General features: G+C 43.0%; 1 protein-coding gene across 1 annotated transcript; it reads left to right on the top strand.

Annotated features, from left to right (window-relative positions):
• The first annotated feature begins 897 nt into the window (after window positions 1-897).
• On the top strand, window positions 898-18412 carry TXNDC5 (thioredoxin domain containing 5). The gene is made up of 10 exons (XM_075270795.1): window positions 898-1257; window positions 3659-3808; window positions 4551-4659; window positions 8227-8323; window positions 9870-9985; window positions 13074-13160; window positions 15465-15590; window positions 16413-16495; window positions 16580-16709; window positions 17657-18412. The coding sequence occupies exons 1-10, from the start codon at window positions 1082-1084 to the stop codon at window positions 17777-17779; spliced, it is 1197 nt and encodes a 398-aa protein (XP_075126896.1). The 5' UTR covers window positions 898-1081; the 3' UTR covers window positions 17780-18412.
• Window positions 18413-21128: the final 2716 nt, after the last annotated feature.

Genomic DNA, 21128 nt, shown 5'->3' with positions numbered 1-21128 from the left:
GTTAAAGCGTCCCTGGTCCTGATTATAAATTTGCCCTTGTCTGTCCCATACTACAATGGAAAGAATTGCAAGTACAAGGCCCCATTTATCAATTAGGCCAGGGCTACACACTGACTTCGGCTACAACTCCTATCATGCAACCAAAGATTGCTGTGTTACCCTTCAACTCTTTCTGTGATATAAAAGCACCCTGTGGGTGATACAACTACATCTAGTCAGAGCACCCTTGGGGTCACAATGGGACGCCATTCACTTACATAGAAGGAGTCACAGGGCGAAAATAGCAATCTTTGGTTGCATAGTGGGAGTCACAGCCTAAGTATAGGGGTCTAAAACTAAAAATATTTTTAGGATGTTTTTTAATTTTTCAAAGTTTAACATTTTTATTAAAACATAACAAAAACTATATAAATGTAGTATCGGTGTAATCGTAACAACCTGCAGGATATAGGTAGGCTATGTTCATAACTGCATAGATTCCGCCTAAAATCAGAAGAGAATTGTCCCGCAAGGACTTTTCTCTCCTCTGGTTTCAGTATAAAACTGGCGGAAACCCAATGGACACCCAGCGGGCCCCATCATAGTCTATGGTGACTTTTTAAGCGGACAGGCTCTCCTTATGTTGATCTGAATGAAGCTGAACACTGGTGTGAACCTAGCTTGACACATCCAGAACCCATAAGAAAATGGCGCAATGCAGTTGTTATTCTCATTCTACCCCATTCTGAATTTGTCTTTTCCAGTTTCCCAGAACATTGTATGGAATATTAAATGGTAACTATAAGAGGTGAAGAGAATTTGTGAATGATAACATCGGCCATTTCCTCGTAGCTCCTGCTCTGAGGACATAAGTGACATTTCCTCTTAGTCTTTCATAAGGCCGGAGAATGGAGAAGTGAGGGCTGTGGTAATACACCTGGCTGTCAGGGCTTCTCCTCCTTCTCCTCACGCCCTGATAAGCCGCCCTCCTCCTCCTCCTTCTCCTCCTCCTCTCCAGAGTCTCTTCTCTGCGGCCTCCGTCTGGTGTCTCCTCCTCCCCTAGTAGCGGACCAGGCCTCACACTGCCGTCTCCTCACCCGGAATGATGATACGAAGCCGGTTCGTGGTGCTGTTATGGGTGCTGCTGGTCAGCGTGTCCGGGGAGATGGGGGGACAGGAGGAGGAGGACGACCCGCACGCCAAGCACCTCTACTCTGCCGAGATGTTCAGCCATGCTGTGACCACGGCGCCGCACTTCATTATGTTCTTCGCTCCCTGGTAATGCTGCCCACTGTACACAGTGTAGTGTGCCCGCCGCTGGCATGGCACCGCTGTAATGGCCGGCCTGACACAATAAGTAGGAGAATTACGGCTGCCTAGCCTAGAGCGAGAGTAATGGGCAGGGTCTTTGTCTGTAGGAGACCCCTCTGTGGCATCCCTGTTAGAGCTGGACACTGTGCACTGGCTGATAAGGCTTTGCTAATCTTTTGTTGGTCTTGCTTATCAGTCAGTAAACATGAGGCATTGCTTGTGCCCTGTGATATTCCTCTGCCAGGTGCTGGTGGTTGTACATGACCAGTGTGTGTAGGGTCTGACTGACTGTATACTGTCTATGTACTTGTATGGCTGCGGCCTACTTTATAGGGCACCAGTGTTTCCAGGGTCTGGACATCATTAGTGGGTGTGTGATGTGCTGACGTGGCTCTGGATTCCTGGCATTAGGTTACGTGTGCTCAGGGGGTTGGACTGGTAGGACTGGGATGATGTCTCCATGTTCAGGAACTTTGCATTTACTAACCTTCACCTTTCTGGATTTCCTGCCTCGTCTTCTGTTTATTTGCCTGTACAAACATCATAGGAAAAATGTTATAAAACGCTGACGTGTGAATATACATTAACCGTGTAAATGAGTAATCTGTGTGTATCTCTATGTACGGCTTTTATCGACTTCATTTTTTTATATAGTATTATTAGGGTCAGATTGTTTTTCTTAATGTATAGTCTATAATGTCCGGTTAGGTTGAAAAATATTTGCTTGTTTAGAATGGGTTCACCTATGTCTGATCGGGCAACCTGGGGCAGTTACACCAGATCCAAAAACCATTGAGCCAGCAGTTTGCAGTCTGTCTTGTTGACTGGTCCCCGCGCCACATTTCAGGTTATAGAGTCCTGATAGCCAAATTATCATCAGTTAGGCCCAGCTCAGGCGTAAAAAGAAAAAAAGACCAGATGCAACTGAACTATGCTAGCCCTTGGCCTTATCCACACAACCAGTCCATGTGCAGGCCCTATTTCTATACTGATCATGGCCATGTGATTGGAGCTCAGTGCATGTCGTGAGTTTCCAAATTGCATTATAACTCCCTAAATTGCAGTGAGTTCCATTATAACACCCTTGGTCAGTCCTGGAAATATGGCCCACAAACAGACAGTGAACGGAGGATAGTCGTATGATTACAACCTTAGTGATTTCATGACCTCTTAGGCGCCTATTCAGTGACTGCAATTGAGATCTTGGGAACCATTAAAGCAGGAAAATTGGTATATGACTGATAGCACCTTGTAGGGCACCTTCTACACTTTCCAAAGATGACATTCTTATTTTTCATTGCAGTCCCATTTTCATGGAAATCAGGATTTAGTTTTTATGCAAATTTGTTGATAATGGGGCTTCATACTCTCTTCTAGTAAACCGCTCCTAACTGCCACCCAGCTTTGCCCCCCATTGCTCCAGTGACATTTCCCACTTTGCCTCTAAAGCCTTTTTCAGCTAATTTGCATACAAATAAAACACTGGTTTTCTAGAAAATGGAGCTGCAATGCAGAATATAGAGGGCATTTGTGGTAAGTATAGAAGCTTCCCTACAAGGGAACATCATCCTGTGGACAGACTCAAATCATAAGTATTCCCCAGGGAGTCCCTTTAAACTTCCATTAGGGCTTTTAGGCACTGTGTCTAGGGGTGTAGGCCCCTGGTCAGCACTGCACCAACTCCTCTGTGTTCCCAGGAGTTTACTTTGAGGGCTAGCAGACTATAATAAAACCAGCTACCATATCACAGGTAACTATCTCTATACAGGAGATAGGAGGAAGATGGCAGGTTTGGTGCTGGTTCTGATCACATGTCCTGTGGTTGGAACCAGCCCAGTACCTCTATTCTTTCTATGTGTAAGTACGTAAGTTCATGAATGTTTTTACTCCAAACCTTTCATTAATGCAGTTTTCTCAGGATGGCATATGCCTCCATTGTCTGAATGAACAGGGGCCTGACCTGAGTGATACCCACTGACTGCTTAGGGTGAGTTCACACAGAGTAAAGTGCTGCGTGATGTGGCACGTAGACGCCGCGTGAGCTTTTGTGGGCCGTATACGCTCCCATTGATTTCAATGGGAGCCGGGATCGTATACGCGGCGCTATTTTGCGGCCGTAATTTTGTGGTCACTTTAAGAAGGAATTATTAATAATGTCCTGATATTTTCTGAACATAATTGGTCTATATGGTACAATAGTTGTCAGTGATATGTTAGAGTGGTCTTCAAACTGTCACATCCGGGGACTGTTATGCATTATCAAGTACTTTTATCCAATTTCTTTTCAACATAGTTTTTTTTTAATAGACAGGAATATGAAGTCTGATCATACAACTGAATCTTCATAAAATGTCATATTTCATTTCAGGTGTGGGCACTGCCAGCGTCTCCAGCCAACCTGGAATGAACTGGGAGATAAATACAACGTTATGGAAAAGACTCCAATTTACGTGGCCAAGGTGGATTGTACAGTGGATAACAAGATCTGCTCCGATAATGGTGTCCGTGGATATCCCACGTAAGTAGTTTTTTTTCCTTCTTATATCGGAGCTTATAGCTAATTGGCTGCAGTGCAGGATATTACTGACATCTTTTTTATGCTAATACATAAAAAAAAATGCACGTTTCAGGTTCACGTCTGTGCTGGCGGACTCCGATCCCCATTCTGTTTGAAAAATGCGAATAGAAAAAGGAAAGGACTTTTCTGTTCGAATTTATCGGGTGGAACCCCAGTGGATCTTATTGTAGTCTAAGGGGTCACTGTGTTTCTGTGGGTAACCACTATTTAAGTAGATTGGGTTTCCGGTTCCCCAAGCAGACCCAAAGAATGGAACTTGAAACAGGTGTGAACCTAGCATATTGTTGCTTTATGAAGGCATTGTGAAGTGTAATCCTGACCCTGCATATCTTTCTCAAATTTCGGGAGCATAGTTTATGAGAGGGGGCTTTACTCCAAGTCACATACAGCGCTACCAGTGGTAAGGGGAGGCAGCACAAGTATAAATGCACACAATCTAATGTCTGTTGAACTGACAGAATATTCACTGTGGGCTACTGTATGGGAAGACACAGACCAGTAGGCTGAAAGTTATTTTTGAATGCTTATTTTTGCCTTCCCAAGTGATAGAGTAAAAAGCAGAAGCAGAATTTATCTACTGTTGCTAGTGTTCATCATTTTCCCACATCTCCGATGCTGTGTTTACTATCTAGTTCATTACCATGCGGTGACTAGTAATGCTTCCTCTCATTGTTCTCTCCAGTCTGAAACTGTTTAAACCAGGCCAAGAAGCTGTGAAGTACCAGGGCCCAAGAGATTTCCAGACTCTGGAGAACTGGATGCTCCAGACTGTAAATGAGGAGAAAGAAGAAGTGAGTGTTCAGGAAACACAGTCTTCCTGATGAGTGTAAAGGGTATAATGGGCTCCATTCTCAAATCTATTCTGTATTAAAGGGATTCTATCATTAAAATGCAATTTTCTTCTGGGTACCACGTCAGAATAGCCTTAAGAAAGGTTATTCTTCTCCTACCTTTAGATGTTTTCTCCGCATCCCCGTTCGGTCTAAATCCCGGTTTTCGTCAGTATGCAAATGAGTTATCTCGCAGCACTGGGGGGCGTCCCCAATGCTGCGAGAGAAGTCTCCAGCACCGCCTCCATTTTCTTCATGAACGGCCTCTTCACGCGTCTTCTTCCGGCACTGGCTTCAAACTACTAGGTGTCGGGCCAAAGCCAACTGCTCATGCCCGTCGGCCACAAGAAAATGACCGCTTACACAGTATTGTAAGTGGCCATTTTCTTGTGGCCGGCAGGCATGCGCAGTCGGGTGCCCGAGGCCTAGAAGTTTGAAGCCAGCACTGGACGAAGAAGCGAAGAGAGGCCGTTCCAGAAGAAGATGGAGGTTGCGCTGGAGAGTTCTCTGGGAGCATTGGGGATGCCCCCCAGTGCTGCGAGATAACTCATTGGCATACCGATGAAAACCGGAATTTCTACCGAACAGGCGGCGTGGAGAAGACATCTAAAGGTAGGAGAAGAATAACCTTTCTTAAGGCTATTCCGACGTGGTACCCAGAAAAAAATTGCATTTTAATGATAGAGTCCCTTTAAAGATATTTTCAAGGGTTCCTGTCAGGGGGACCCTTGCCATATTGTATTTAGTGTTTAACTCTTGGATTAGAACAAAACATCATATGCGGCCAAGGGCTGTCCAGCACTGAGGGTACATTACAGTGCTTAAGTAGAATATCTTGAGATGTCTATAGTATAATACATCACTCTGGTTCCCCCCCCCATTATTTACTTATTCATCATATACATACATTATAATCACCCTTTGTTATACATTTCTATGTGAGATGGGGATGTGGGACACAGACTACAGAGTCATAGCAGTCACAACACAGTGCTAATCTTGTAGAAGATGCTCCAGAATTTTTGTCATGAGGAATCAGAGAATTTACTTAAACAGACCAGTAGAACCTCTTAAAGGGGTTGTATGAAGTTATGAACTGTCCATTCAAAAGGGACAAACTTCATTTTCGGTGAAAGTCCAAGTGCTAGATCTACATCGATCTTGACTTTGATCTTGATGGGACTTCAGTTCTGTCTTGATGGAGCGACAAGCTAAGCTTATACCCAGTTGCTCCATTCATTCTCTTTGGGAGTTCCGGAGATGGTCAGAGATCAAGGCTCAACTATTTCCATTACTCCTTGGCCTACTTGAGTAAAAAAACCAAGCATATAATACATTTTATCGCACACTTATTTATATATGACTTTTCATGTCCTTAGCCATTTGTGGGATTATATACTGCAAGAAAGACAACAGAGTGCTGAATTCAACACACTGTCTGCTTTCCTGGTATGTGCCTTGGTGGTGGAGATAGCCATGCAGTTAACTTCAGCACCGATGTGTCAGAAGGGCAGGCCTTACACTCTAAAATCATCTCTGGGTGGTAAGGAGCACCCCAGCCATATCCCCATCCCCCTCCGACAGTATCCTTCCATAGTCTTGAACTGTCAGTGGGGATGATCCTTACCACCTATCGATGATGCTAGGTTGTAAGGCCCGCATGGGGATATATGTGTCGAAAATAATGACAGGGATATCTTCACCACCAGAGTATATACCGGGAATATGCCTGGTTTCTAGTGGTATATAATACTGCACATCAATGGGGTCATGAAAGGTCCTTTTTAATTCTCAAAAATATCCTGGTACAAAAATGATACATACACTGACTCACTAATGTGTCACTTGACTGTACATGGTTGCTAGTGCAACACACAATGTCTTCTAGTTCACAATGTGGCAGTAAAAGGTGTATCATGTGACCGCTTCATCCAGGAAGATGTGTTCGTGAGTGGGCACATGATACAACTATCATCTCTCCTACTCTCATTCAGTCCTATAAGATGCAAGTCAGTAAAAGAAGCTCCATGATTGGCGTATTGTGGGGAATACAAGCATGTCAGGAGTGGTGACTGGTCCTTTCTCTAAGAGATTCTACAGGGTTTCATGGGGGGACCCTCTTTGGTTTTGCTATTGCTATATTATCTTCTAATCTTTTTATGTTTGCAGTATCGTATTATCTTGCTTGATGTTTGGGCAAGCTCTGGTGTATTTAATTGGCTCTCACTACTTTTTTCCCCCTATCAAACCTGAAACTTTAAAAACAAAAAAATTTTTTAAAATTGGATATTTTAGGTTTCCAACACATAGTGTTTAGGGCGGGTTCACAACAACGCCCAATCTACGCTGTGTGGGTTTCCATTTTCTGCCGACAGGAGACGGAAACCCGGCATTCAGTGTCCGCCCGTGAGCGTCTTCTAGCCTCCATGGCAAAACCGTTTTTTTTTTAACTGGACACAAAGTCCTGCTTGTCACGGGCGGACACTTTGCAAACCCATTCAAATGAATGGGTTTGAAAACTGCCTGCTGGTTTCTGTCTTCTGTCCAGTTTCTCGGGCAGGAAACGGAAACCTGCAAAGCGGAGATCGGTCTCTGGTGTGAACCTGCCCTTACCATGTTTGTTTTTGATGGGTTTCCAGGGTTTATATCTAACAATCTATCCTTGAAATTGCTCCTTAATTAAAGTTAAGCAGGCAGGCCCCCAGTCCATCAGCTACAGCGTTTGGGCGAGTGCCACAGCCTCTTCAGTACTTAACAAGCACAGTTATATGCATTTGTACAGCCACTGTGCCTGCAGCTGAAGGTCGTTCCATTCACCATAATCAAGCAGAATATGTTCATATGCATGTTTTCAATACCTTTGCATCAGCGGAGGGTGCGCCTAGTTTACTATGATGTGCATGCCTCCTTATAAATGAAGCACACAGCACAACTGGCATGTAAAAATCCATAAACCTAAGGTTTGTGATATTTGTACACCAATAAAATATAAACTGCCCAATGGGGTTTGAAACTGTACAGCAATACACGTAGGTTGATTGGCTTCATATTAATGAGCCATATGGTCTCCGCACATAGGGCTCTGTAGTTGTCACTGTAGCTTAGCACCTAATCCGGGCTTGTTCATCCATTTATTGGCTCCCTTCACTTGAATCACTCAAGCCATCTGATACCAGTTCTGTCCACTCTATACCTCTAGTAGTTGCTGAGCTAATGGGTGTGGGTGCTGGCCATCCACCAATATGTGATTGATGACTTCTCATAAAATATATCAGCAAATAAATGCATCAAAATTCACTTTCAATATATGTTTGTAAAACTTGTTTTCTGGCTCAAATGAAAAACTGTGGAAAGGAGCCCTAAATCACTGCAGTGTCTTAGAGAAATCATATGTGTCAGGTGTGGGGAGAAATGTCTAGTGGGCAAATGCAGATATTTGTTTGTACAAGGTCTTCCAGATGTACTAAAATAATATGCTGAATGTCAACTGCCTCAAATGTATCCCTAATATTGACTATTTCTTTCTAGGAACCAAAAGTTGAGCAGGAAGCTCCCAAAGCTCCAGAAGCCAAGCATGGTTTATATGAGCTTACCTCATCAAACTTCAAGGATCATGTAGCTCAAGGTACTTGTTTTTGTGTGTATATTGTGGGGAAGGTAGCTCAGTAGACGCAGTGGTGCTGACCCAAGCAGAGACAGAAATACAAATCTTGCAGCAAAGCGGTTTATTTAAGAAAAAAATAAATAAATAAATAAACCTTTGTCAGGCACAAAAATGAGCAAAAGAAAATACAGCCTTAACTTAAGGCAAAATAATGGCAAACCAAAATCCTACTTGTCTGAGCACTAACTAGAAAATACTAACTGTACATGTGGCTTACTATCAGCCATACGAAATCAAACAAAAAAAAAACTGTACCATACATAAGGCTCTCAGTGTCAGGACAGACCCAGCCACTTCCTCTTCTCTCAGGATCTGCCCTGAAGTGCAGGCTCAGCAGCCTTTTATGGCCCAGTAACAAGCCTATGAACCACTGTCCCATGTAGGGCTCACAATCTACACTCCCTATCAGTATGTCTTTGGAGTGTGGGAGGAAACCCATGCAAACACAGGGAAGACATACAAACTCCTTACACATGTTGTCCTTAGGATTCGAATCCAGGACTCCAGTTCTAACCACTGAACCAATGGTATACTAATAGTCTCCATTTTCAGGCTACTTTTCATTGTACAAACAAATAACATTAGTATCTGGTGTGAACGTGGGCAACCCCTTTAAAGAGTTCCTCAGTAACAAGCAAATAGCCAAGAAAAGCCCAAGTGACCATAATATAGGAGATCCAGGAACACTTAACTGCAAATACAGACGGGAATGACACAGGATAAGTGCAGTCTATGAGCACAGTCCATAAAGCTCCTTTCTGTGAACAATATCCGATCTGTAACCACACAAGAAGCCAGACATACATATAAGACTTCTGTTACATTGTAAGTTGTGAGAGGTGCCGAATATTCAGTCCAGTGCACAGAGAAAGCAGTTTCCTCTTCCTTTTCTATTCACTAGGTGAAGAGACCAGTCCCCACTTCCCACTGATGAGCTGCTTAAAGGGCTGTGGTGGTCATGTGAGCCCTGTGACCGTTTCATTGTTTACTTTATATGCTATCTGATTCATGGTGGCTGATAATTAAAGCTTCATCCCATAGAAGTGAATGGAAGAGACCTTAATTACATTGCACAGACTTCATCACATGTCAGAAAAGTAAAAGAAAATTATACCAAATTTGCCCAGCCACTCCACCATTTTAAAAAAATCTGACAGTGGCGCTGTAAGAATGTTATTTGTGGAAATAATGTGGTACTTCATTAGTCGTAAAACAGACAACTGGAATAGGGGAATAATAAATCACCCCATGTAGTAACCCTGCCTATGTCTGTGGCCTCAGCCTAAAGCAGTGATAAATGAAGGATTGTCCTTTTATTAAACAATACTATTCATTGTCCATTGAAACTGTATATAAAAAGTGGTGCAGTTAAATAAAAGTTAAAACTAATATGAAATATTAACATATCCCAAAAAAATACAAGGGGAGTGCTTAGTTTTTCATATTGCTGTGCAAACGTGTGGTGGAATTGGGTGTAAATTATTAATTTTTGTTTGTTTTTTTTTAGGCTACCATTTCATCAAGTTCTTTGCTCCTTGGTGTGGACACTGCAAGTCCTTAGCTCCTGCGTGGGAGCAGCTGGCATCATCTTATCAGAACTCTAATACTGTGAAGATTGCTAAGGTTCGTCCATAACCTCACTAAGATGTTACCCTTTATTGAGTCTTATGCCTTGGAGAAGTTGTACATATGCAGTTTGGTGAACCTGTATTCAGTCGAAACTCTGTCTGCCCACACTGATTTTTCACTATTAGTTAATATCTTTGTCATACTTAAAGGGGTATTCTCATCTAAGGTATTTATGATGTATTCACAGAATATGTCATAGGTGTCATATCTGGCTCTCTTTAGTCACGTATACGTGTTTTCCAAAAACTGAGCGGGCATGCATGGTTATTTTTGGAAATCCCATTATAGAAGTTAAACTCCAGTCACAACACCCACTAGATAGGATTTAGGTGAACCTTTGTACCTGAGAGTTGTGGGGTCCATACAGTGGCGAACCTGGCCTCTCTGCTGCCTGAGGCGGACAATGAAAAGATGCCCCCCCCTTCCCTATTGAGTCCGAGGGGGAGGGGGGACATCAGACAGCGGGGTGGGGGGGATGCTAGCGGTAACATTACAATTAATACAATGCAATAATATTTTGTGCAGTAATACTCACAGGAGACGTCTTCCCACATATCTCGTCTCTTCCGTTCCCTTCCGCCATGACCACTTCTTGCAGCTGTGGCTTGACTCTGTAAAATTTAAAACACAGACATCTTTGACTCCTCACTTCTCCATGGACCCAACTCCTATATATATATATATATATATCCCACAGCGGCCCCTGCAGCCTATATTATGCCGCACAGTGACACAATAGACTGTAGAGCATAATAGAAGTTGCAGGGGGGCCGGTGTAGGGCATAATAGAGGTTACAGGGACAACAGTGGACCCTTCAAGCTCTATTATGCCCCACAGTTGCACACCCATGAACTATTATTATACTCAGGGGTCTTTTCAGGGGAGATGAGGGAACATAATAAACAGTGTTACTTACCTCTCTGGGATCCAATGTTAATCCTAGCATACTTTGGGCCTATACGGGAATATCCCAGACGTCACGTGGTCTGGGATATTACCATAAAGGCCCAAAGCCTGTGCTAGCAGTACCATACTGGCCCAAAGCCTGTGGTAGCAGTAACAACCTGTTGCCATACAGGCCCAAAGCCTGTGCTTGCAGTAACAGGCAAATACTACTAGCACAGGCTTCGGGCCTATATGGTACTGCTAGAACAGGCTTCGGCCCTTTATGGTAATATCCCAGACCATGTGACATCTGGGATATTACCATATAGGCTCGAAGCCTGCTAGGATTAACATCAAATCCCGGAGAGGTGAGTAATAATAATAGCGGTAGTGGGATCGCGGCCTGCCCGGGCCTACTCACTGCTGGCCTCTGCGGCCTATAGTACAAGAGGAAGTGGGGGCGGCAGTGAACAGGTCTGAGGAGGTTGGTAAATAAGCCACTACCTGGTGGGGATACTCCAGCAGTTTGCAACCTATTATAAAACAAAAAAAAAAAAGTTATTTTATTTACAGACCTCACGCTGCTGCTGCCTCCTCTTCACCCAGCAATAAGACGTCTGTGTCTCCGCGTAGGCGGCAGCTCTCCTGCGTTAGTTTAGCAAAAAAAAAGCAAAAAAAACATTGCCCGTGCTGCCCCCCCCCTCACCTCATTAGAGGTGCTGCGCTGGGTCCACATGTATCAGAATTTTATGGCAGATCTACAGGAAATTCCTTAAATTTCAGAAATGACACAGACATTTAGTGGTCCCTGAATCGGACCAAGTGCTTGTTCATATTGAAAAAGTACTCTCTTCTTCTCCAAACGTCCAGTTGAGGGTAACCAGTTTCACAAATCCCTCAGAGTTTTTTGAAGGAGAGGCATGTTCTAGTATTTAATAGATGAGTCACACAGACCATAAAAAAAACAAGTAAAATCTGTGATTAGATCCATTAATGTCTATGGGGCAATGTTCAGGCTGTTAATAAAAGGGCTAGCACATGGCTGGAGAACCCACTCTAGCATCTACTATCCCCAGACAAGTGCAGTTAGTTTTGGTGTCTGATGTGCTATTTGAGCTCTATAATGTCAGAAGGGCGGTGTCTGGCGTGGGGGTGGGGTTGATTCAGAGCTCCAATCAGAGGGAGCTCAGAATCGCACCCTTTGCCTGCTCCTCTCTGACGTCGGCCTCCTGACAGTACAGAAACTCATAAATAGTAGAGCAAGCACCAAAATTAACAGCATTGATTGCTTGGGGACGTTGGGAGCTAGAGAAAAAATTCCAACTGTCCTGGAATCAGTGGAGCAATGTGATGTAAAGAACTGGATTTGTTGGAGGTGGAGAAAGGTCCTCTTTAAACAGCCGCTATCATCAATCCCTGTCATTGCTAGAGTAGTGGTTATTGTTATCAGCCATTATTCTGCTGTTCAGTGGCATACCTCCTGTGCTTGAGAGACAATAACCATTGTATACTGTGCATGTGGGGACGTGACCATATATTGTCTTTCTTCCTCAGAACTATACATGATGATGCAGGAAGGAGTTAATCTTTCTCTTTCAAGAACTACATTCAGTTTCCATAGCATCACATATTTTCCATTAAGGCCACTCAAGTTCAGAGCTCACCACCATCCCTGCCAGATGTTCTTTAAAATATGCAAATGCATTATCATATCCCATTCGAAATTCTCAGTCTATTTTTGAGTTAGTTGAACCTGAAACCCAAAACCCATTCCCCAGTTCTGCATATCTAGCTTAAATATTACAGAAGGAAACTTTTTTCCCCTCTAATTGGTTAATCACTTGTCTACCACTGAATATGCTGCAGCCAAAAGATTTGAAGATATGATGGAGCCTAAGGGTTGTGCAGGCCTCACATTTCAGTTTTAGTGACTTCAATACAGATTTGGTATAAGAAATATAGAAAACATTGTTGAAGTGATCAGCAGATCAGACAGATGTGAAATCAAACAAAAAATTGTATTATACAAAATTGGATTCATTTAAATCAAAAAGGCCTGCATTCTGCAACAGAAAACTGCCAAAAGCAAGCAACTCCAAAATGGTCTTGGTAATTGAATGGTTAAATAACTAATTTAAGTTGAATTTAATTGGACACTAATAACTTATCTTGTGTTCCCCCCCACACTCTCTTCAGGTTGACTGTACTCAGCATAATGACCTTTGTTCTGACAATCAAGTACGAGGCTATCCATCTCTGCTGTGGTTTAAAAATGGTGAAAAAGTGAGTAACCCCATTTTAAATACTGTTTGATATAACTTACTGCAGAATTAATTCCAAGGCGTTGTGTATATAAGAGCCTAGTTTAACCCTCTCCCTGCCATGGACTTTAGTAGCCTGCTACTAATGCTAATTTCTCAGGATCCATAAGGGCTAGATGAGAATCTCCTCTTTAAAATTATACTAAGATCATGATAGTATTTACAGATCCACACGATTCGTTGGTAAAAACCCTGCTCGGACTAGAGATCTGAAGGTCACAAATCTTTGAGTTTAGTCAGATTAATCTTCTTGATAGCACTTAGGAATTCAGAGAAACTGGGCTTTAAAATGTCCTCCCCCACTCTTCTAGCCTAAGCCAGACCTATGGGACAGGGGGAAATGGGGGTGATCTGCAAATCATTGTCTCAGTCGCAGGTCATGGGTCTTACAACAGGATAATGACATAAAACACACAGCTAAAAACACCCAAGAATGGCTAAGAGGAAAACATTGGATTATTCTGAAGTGGCCTTCTATGAGCCCTGACCTAAATCCTATTGAGCATCTTTGGAAGGAGCTGAAACATGGCGTCTGGAAAAAGCACCCTTCAAACCCGAGATAACTGCTGAGAGGTGCAGAAGTCTCATTGACAGTTACAGGAATCGTGTGATTGCAGCGATTGCCTCAAAAGGTTGTGCAACAAAATATTAACTTATGGGAACCATCATCTCTGTCCAGGCTTGTTTCATCAGTTTTATTTGTAAAAAAAATTCTGTTGGAGCAAAAACCAATGTCTGACTTTCATTTGTTCATTTTCATAGAATTTTTACTTTTTATTACTTTTGTCAGATTCAAGTTATTTCTGTGACCATTGTGGGGTTTTATTTCATTAAACAAGGGATACCAACAATTTTGTCCACGTGTGTATATTAGTTACATAGTAGATTAGGTTGAATGAAGACATCAGTCCATGAAGTCCAACCTATAACCCTACAGTATTGATCCAGAGGAAGGCAAAAAACCCCATGAGGCTTATGTCAATTGCCCCATTTCAGGTAGAAAAATTCCATAACTTTGACACTACCTTGACCCTTGACGCCAGCCTAATGGGTAAACTGCTGTACATTGATCAGCAAGTGTAGCTGGCAGGTAATCCTCATGGAGTCCATTTTAAAAGGTCTTCATTGGACATATTTGGTACTTCATCGACTCCATCAGCTTTTCCTAGTGTTTCACCCCTATGTTTTAATAGGTGTGATGCTTTAGGCACTATCCTCCATGTGTGGCGGTCCTGCCCTCATGCCTGACGCTGTTGGTCGCCTATCCATAGGATTGCGCAACAACCTTTTGAACAGTCTTTCCCATTTCAGGCTTCCACATTTCTCCTCAATCTTAAGTCCTCTAACTTGAAATACACCCAGTTTAAGACACTCCAGTATAGTTTATAAGCCGCCTGGCTTCACATCGCCTCCAACTGGAGAAAATGGATTCTCTCAGTGGCTGTGGTTGTGCGGTGGGTTGATACCATTATGCTTCAGGAATAGATTAGTTTCACTATTTCTAAGGCTGGTCTTACACGACTGTAATGTAAGTCTGCAAATGGTCCGCTATTGAGGGTTTTCAATTGCGGACCATTTGCGGACACATTATATTCAATGTGGCCTCTTACACCACCGGATATTTTATCCGTGGTGTGGCCGGGCCACAACCGTGGTCCGTAATTTATAGGACATGGCCGTAATGGCCGTGAATTGCGGCACTGCACGGACTCGCCCATAGAACTCTATGGGCGAGTGCGGCAGGACACGGACATCTGCGGAGCCTATGTTGCTGATCAGCAACTAGTGTTGCTGATCAGCAACTTGCAGACTGTACATTCAATACGCTCGTGTAAGACTAGTCTAACACCCACCTGATCTTTGATAAGGTTTGGGCACCTTGGGTCAATAGGTCTCTGATCCCTCCAGTTTTAATCCTGTGACTGGATTGAGTCCTCACCCCGCCACCCCTCCCCACTGGTGGATTCTCTGTCACACTTGCTGCTCTTGTTCACTGTAGCGCTACTTTTCTCCCCCCGCCCCTCCTGATTCAGGGTAATTGTTATATGTATGTTCTTGTGTTTTGTTGTTCCCTTGGTTACCCTTCCTAGACTTCTCACTGATTGATATGCCGTTTACTGTGCTTCTTAAGCTATTGTAATTTAATAAATACCTTTGAAACGGAAAGGAAAACTAAAATCACTTCGGATTTCCTGGATTAATCAATAACTTCAATATCTCCTTTCCCTTTTAATGTTTGCTATGCCTGTGTGCTTCCCAATTACAGGTGGACCAATACAAAGGAAAGAGAGACTTGGATTCCCTTAAAGAATATGCCGAAAGTCAACTGAAAACTGCAGATGATAAGGAAGCTGATATTCCAGCACAGGCTGAAGAGCCGGCAGCAGTAGAGGTGTGTAGCACAAAGCACTTCTATGGTGGAGACGTGTGTAGTTGTCTGTACAGTAAGCGGTGGCCATCATTTCACATTGGTGGTCAGCCGTGAGTGCGTTGCTGGCTTAGACTCCGGTTTGACTAATGAAGGGATCGTAAGACATAGCTCTTCTCTAGTTTTGGTTAATATTGTTCTAGGAGGCTTCGTCTGCCAGTGCCTTTTTATTGAAAATCAATGATAAAAAAAAATCAATGATAAAAAAATTGATTGCTTCTTACCACTAAGCTGTAGTGTTGCGGGGTGCTAGACCAGCCTCTGGACCAACGAGGACATCCACAATGGAGAAAAATGTAAGAAGAAATGGTCTGCCACGCTCCGGAACTACAAAATTACTTCTTTATTAAGTCCATTAAAAACAGATCCACATAGAAAACATCAGAAAAAGATAGAAAAAACACACATGGTGCTGTAAAAATCGCCTTTTTATGCTACGTTTACTTACATTTTGGCAGACCGCTGCTGACTATTGCATTCACTGATCTGTTGACAGCCATATAAATCTATTGATGTTTTATATGCACAGCAAATTAATTTCAAAGATCTCATGATTTAGGAGTTGTAGACTAAAATCTGATGAGACTTTACAGCTTTTTGGCAATCTTTCTTCTCCAACTGTTTTAGTAAATATACAGAGTCTTTATACAACAGTGAATGGAATAAGGTACATTTAGTTTGTGTGTGTGTAATGGAGGGAATACTTGATACAGCTCATTTAGACATGACGCAAAGTGTAAATCCATCTTAGTGCTCATGAAAAACATTTTTTTTTTTGTTTTCCAGTCCAAAGTCCTGTCTCTTACTGAAAATAACTTTGACCAATCTGTTGCTAAAGGTGTTACTTTCATTAAGTTTTATGCACCCTGGTGAGTATTTTAGCTTCACATGTAACTACCCCACCTTGTCATAGTTTCTTTTTATAAAAGTAAACTTTTCTCTTTCACCTAAAGGTGTGGACACTGTAAACATCTTGCTCCTACGTGGGAGGATCTTTCCAAAAAGGACTTTCCTGGTTTGAGTGATGTCAAAATTGCTAAAGTTGACTGCACTGCAGAGAGGTCCCTGTGTAACAGATTCTCAGTAAGTAATGTGGCATTCAGATGTCCTGACAGACCAGACAATTTGGCTTATTTATATATTTACCCTTTTATTTCCATGATGTGTTGATTGAATCTATCCTTCCCCAACATCCGCCTTACTATTACAACAGATGTCAGAATTGTAATCATGGAGTCTGATCAGGAGCTGAGTGGATGCCATAGCCGCCAGGTCTTTTCACACTGTAACACACAGCAATTAGTGGCAATGCCTATGATCAGCGTCGCCTGTGATCGTGGGTATTATCCCTTAAGGTGCAACTGAAGCATTTGAAGAGCGGTGTTATTCAAGCATCTCCCTGACAGTTAGGAGTTTATTCAAGGCTTGCAGGGCTGCCATTACAGCACTAGTATTAGTCTGTTATGGGCAACCAGTAATAGAAGTCAATGGATATTTCAGTATTGCATTATATTGTACTAGTGACCTGACCTCCTTTAGGATCAAGTACTGCTTCCGCAACTCTTATTCATTGAATGAATGGGGCCGCGGAAACATGGCTGGTGCACGTGTCACCCATGCACCGCCCATGCCATTCATTCTCAGCCCCCGGCTAACACTATCGTGTGCAAACGGCTTTAGGCAGGTTGTGGAGTTGGGACCATTTTAGGGTGCAGTCAGGAAAGTTTCCCACTCAGCTTCAAAATGATTATCTATTTATAATATCATACAATTATTAGATACATTACATATTTACTTTCATAGGAAGTCTATCAATTTACAGTTTCTGGCTGACCATGACTGTCTGCTATTTATAAAACAGCTTTGCTTTACGGGGTTATATGTCTGAAATTGTAAGAAACATATATTCGAAATCACTGGCTTATATATATGCTGGGGAGCTTCCCATGACCCCCGCTCTCACTGACTGTTGAATTGCTGTGTATGTTCACTTTGCTTGTCTTAATTGTACTTACATTTTTCTTTAACAGGTACGTGGGTATCCGTCTTTATTACTCTTCCGTGCTGGGGACAAAATTGGTGAACATGAAGGAGCCAGAGATTTGGACACATTACAGAGCTTTGTCCTGCGCCACTCTAGAGATGAACTATAAATCTGTCCTAAACCCTATGGGTTTGTGCTACCTGTATGGGCCAAATGGTTACTGAATTATTTTACCTGCAGTACTACATGACTTAGGGCTACAAGGTGACGTGCACTAGACTGCAGTTCCATCGTAACACGATGTAGCCCTAACCTTGTATTGACAGTTTGTCTTCTAAGTGTTCTGTGCAACAAGTTTTATCCTGAATAAGGAGGCCCTGTAATAAATTGTCTTTCTGAGGCTCTGTGGAAACCTCGAAGAAGACACCTCAGGATGTATGTTATACCACTATACAGATAGTTCTTGGTTTATAAACTTTTTTTGCGCAATTTTTACCATTCTGAAAATATTTCTTCCTATTGTTAAATCAGATGTCAAGTGCCTTACTTCCTAGGTGGGTGAGGGATGACGACTTAGTTTTTATTTTCCTCCTCTTGTCCCCTCTACTTATTTGTGTAGCAAATGCAGTACCGTTTAGAGTATATACAAATGTTTGTAAACAAATTGTTGCCACAATTTTTTCCCTTTGTTTGTTGGAAGGGGGTGGGTGGATTAAATGGTCTTGTCTTGTGTACTTACTGTTAAGCCTGACAGTTCTTCAATGAGCCAATGTACACCAATAAACACAACTATAATGGACAAGATTCAGTGTACTGATAGTATTTGTAAGAGGGGGCGGACTGTATATACATGTGCAGAGTATACATAGTTATGTGAAGAAGTATGGCACTCCACTTACTGGAATTATTGGATTATTTTGCTAGATCTTGCGAATGTGAACAAAAGCTGGAAATATCTCTGGCATGATGGGAAAGATTTAAGAAAAATTGTGGCATTGTCTGCAAGACCCTTATCTCTTGTAACCCCTTTCAGAAGGTTCTTTTGGGGGATAAACTGCAAAATGGTTGCTGAGAGTAACTGCTCTTTTCCTTCTCACTAGTATTACAAATTTCCCCATTTTGACTGCTAGTGTCACCCTTTAGCATGGCATTAAATAGCTTTGTGCCCTGCATAGTGACAGATACACATTCCATAAAATAAATAATGTACCGAGCAACCTCCCACTATCACCTTCTATAGTGCTCTGAAGTTGTTGGCAGTCCGGGAAATTGAGATCTGGAGACAATCAGCAGCAGTAGAAGCATCCAGCACCTCCAAAGGGTGAAGCAAATAGGAAGAAGACCAGAGGATGGAAAGGACACTGCGCTACTCCAAAAACATTGAATCAACACGCACTTTATTAAGGTTTCTTACACACGACACATTGGACAGTGTTTCGGGGAATACCCCTTTATCAAGTGTATAACCAATACACACACGTATCCTTGTTGTTGTGGCAACATCCGTTGCTTAGTGGGTACATACATGCAGCAGATTGGATCTGGCGCTGGTACTTGTAACTTGGGAGTTACAAGTACCTTAATAAAGTGCGTGTTGATTCAACATTTTTGGAGTAGTGCAGTGTCCTTTCCATCCATTGGTCTTCTTCCCAGATACACATTCTATGGCACCTACTCACATACATGCTTACATACAAGGGACCCCCGAATGGAAACCTAATCCGCTTAGAAAAGTGGTTACATTTGGACATTATAAACTATGATGGGGTCCGCTGGGTTTCTGGCCGAAAAGGACAGAAAATGCGGAGAGAAAAGCGCTGCTTGCAGGGATGGGGAACGGAATCCCCCGGTGGAGAATGGGCACAGGTGTGAACTTAGCCTTAGTTTTGTAGTGGGTAGGGACTGCAACATCTGAAAGTATTTCACAGCAGTGTATCTCAGTCTTCTCTGACTTGATCCCTTTGGAAGAGACTAAGATTTTGTTCAGGTTTTTTAATTTTTATTTTTTTTCATTAACCGTATATACTCGAGTATAAGCCGAATTTTTTAAGCACAGTTTTTGTGCTGAAAAAGCCCCCCTCGGCTTATACTCGAGTCAAGCAAAAAAAAAAAAAAAAAAAATTATTTTTTTTTTGGGGGAAGGGGGGGGTCTATGACCAGCCCCAAAAGTAATGTATAGAATCTCCCATAAAATACCGTATTTTCCGGACTATAAGGCGCACATAAAAACCTACGATTTCCTCAGAAATCGTAAGTGCGGCTTATAGTCCGGTGCGGCTTATATATGGATGGAAGCGGCGGCAAAGACTGCGTGCCGCTTCCATACATACATAAAAGGCACCGTAAGGGTGCATTCACACTACCGAACGCCGGCGTGTATCACAGCCGTACACGCCGGCGTTACAGCAGGGCTGCCGGACACTTCCTATTCATTTCTATGGGAGCAGGCATGCGAGCGCTCCCCATAGAAATGAATGGAAAAAAGCAGTCCATTCATTTCTATGGGGAGCGCTCGCATGCCGGCTCCCATAGAAATGAATGGGAAGTGTCCGGCAGCCCTGCTGTCACGCCGGCCTGAAACAGAACGTGAAACTTACCCAGCGGGCGGGCGGGCATTCAGGCCTCCTCTGCCTCCGATGTTCCGTCCTTCTCCTCCGGCGCTCGCTGATAATGGCCGGGGCGCATGCGCAATATCATAATGCTTCTACTGCGCATGTGCCCTGGCCATTATCAGCTTGCGAGCGCCGGAGGAGGACGGAACATCGGAGGAAGAGGAGGCCTGAATGCCCGCCCACCCTGCACCGCTCGGTAAGTTTCACATTCTGTTTCAGGCTTTTATTTTAAAACGGGGGGGGGGGGGGGGGGGGGGGGGGGTAGTTTAATCTAACGTTTACGGTTGGGCTCTATCAGCATGATTTTGCTGATAGAGCCCCTCCTCGCCTGCCGAGCGCTTCCAATAGAAGCGGCTGGCACGCGGGGGGTTAAGCGGCCGCTGGCAAAGTCTGCCTGCCGCCGCTTTCAATAAGATATAATGCGCACCGGACTGCGGCTTATAGTCCGGTGCGCCTTATATATGAACCGAGACGGACTATAAGGCGCTCATGGGCAATGCGGCTTATAGTCCAGTGCGCCTTATAGTCCGTAAAATACGGTAGTGAAAAAATAAAAAAAAGAAGCTTTAAAAAATATAATAAAAAAATAAAATAAACAAAAGTTCTAAATCCCTCCTTTCCCTAGAATACATATAAAAGTAGAGAATGACTGTGACACACATACATTAGGTATCCTTGTGTCTGAAAGTGCCCGGTCTACTGAATATAGGGTATCTGCAGTGCTCCTGTTCCGTCAGGAAGGGGTTAATAGGAGCACTGCAGATACCCTATATTCAGCCAGACTGAATTCCAAGTGGGGGAAAAAAACTCAGTCCTCAAGCTCAGGGAAGGGGCAGACAGACAACCAAAACACCCCCTCCCCCCCCCTTCCCCAGCATCTACTGCACCCAAAAACCATTTTAATTT

This window comes from Leptodactylus fuscus, chromosome 4 (assembly GCF_031893055.1).
Source record: "Leptodactylus fuscus isolate aLepFus1 chromosome 4, aLepFus1.hap2, whole genome shotgun sequence".
NCBI classification, from domain to species: Eukaryota; Metazoa; Chordata; class Amphibia; order Anura; family Leptodactylidae; genus Leptodactylus; species Leptodactylus fuscus.
This window is presented reverse-complemented; position numbering and strand designations above follow the sequence as displayed.

Coding starts and splice junctions, on each gene's coding strand:
- TXNDC5 (XM_075270795.1), top strand. CDS start 1,082: ATGATGATACGAAGCCGGTTCGTGGTGCTGTTATGGGTGCTGCTGGTC. Junction 3,809..4,550: donor GGTGTCCGTGGATATCCCAC/GTAAGTAGTTTT, acceptor TGTTCTCTCCAG/TCTGAAACTGTTTAAACCAG. Junction 8,324..9,869: donor CAAGGATCATGTAGCTCAAG/GTACTTGTTTTT, acceptor GTTTTTTTTTAG/GCTACCATTTCATCAAGTTC.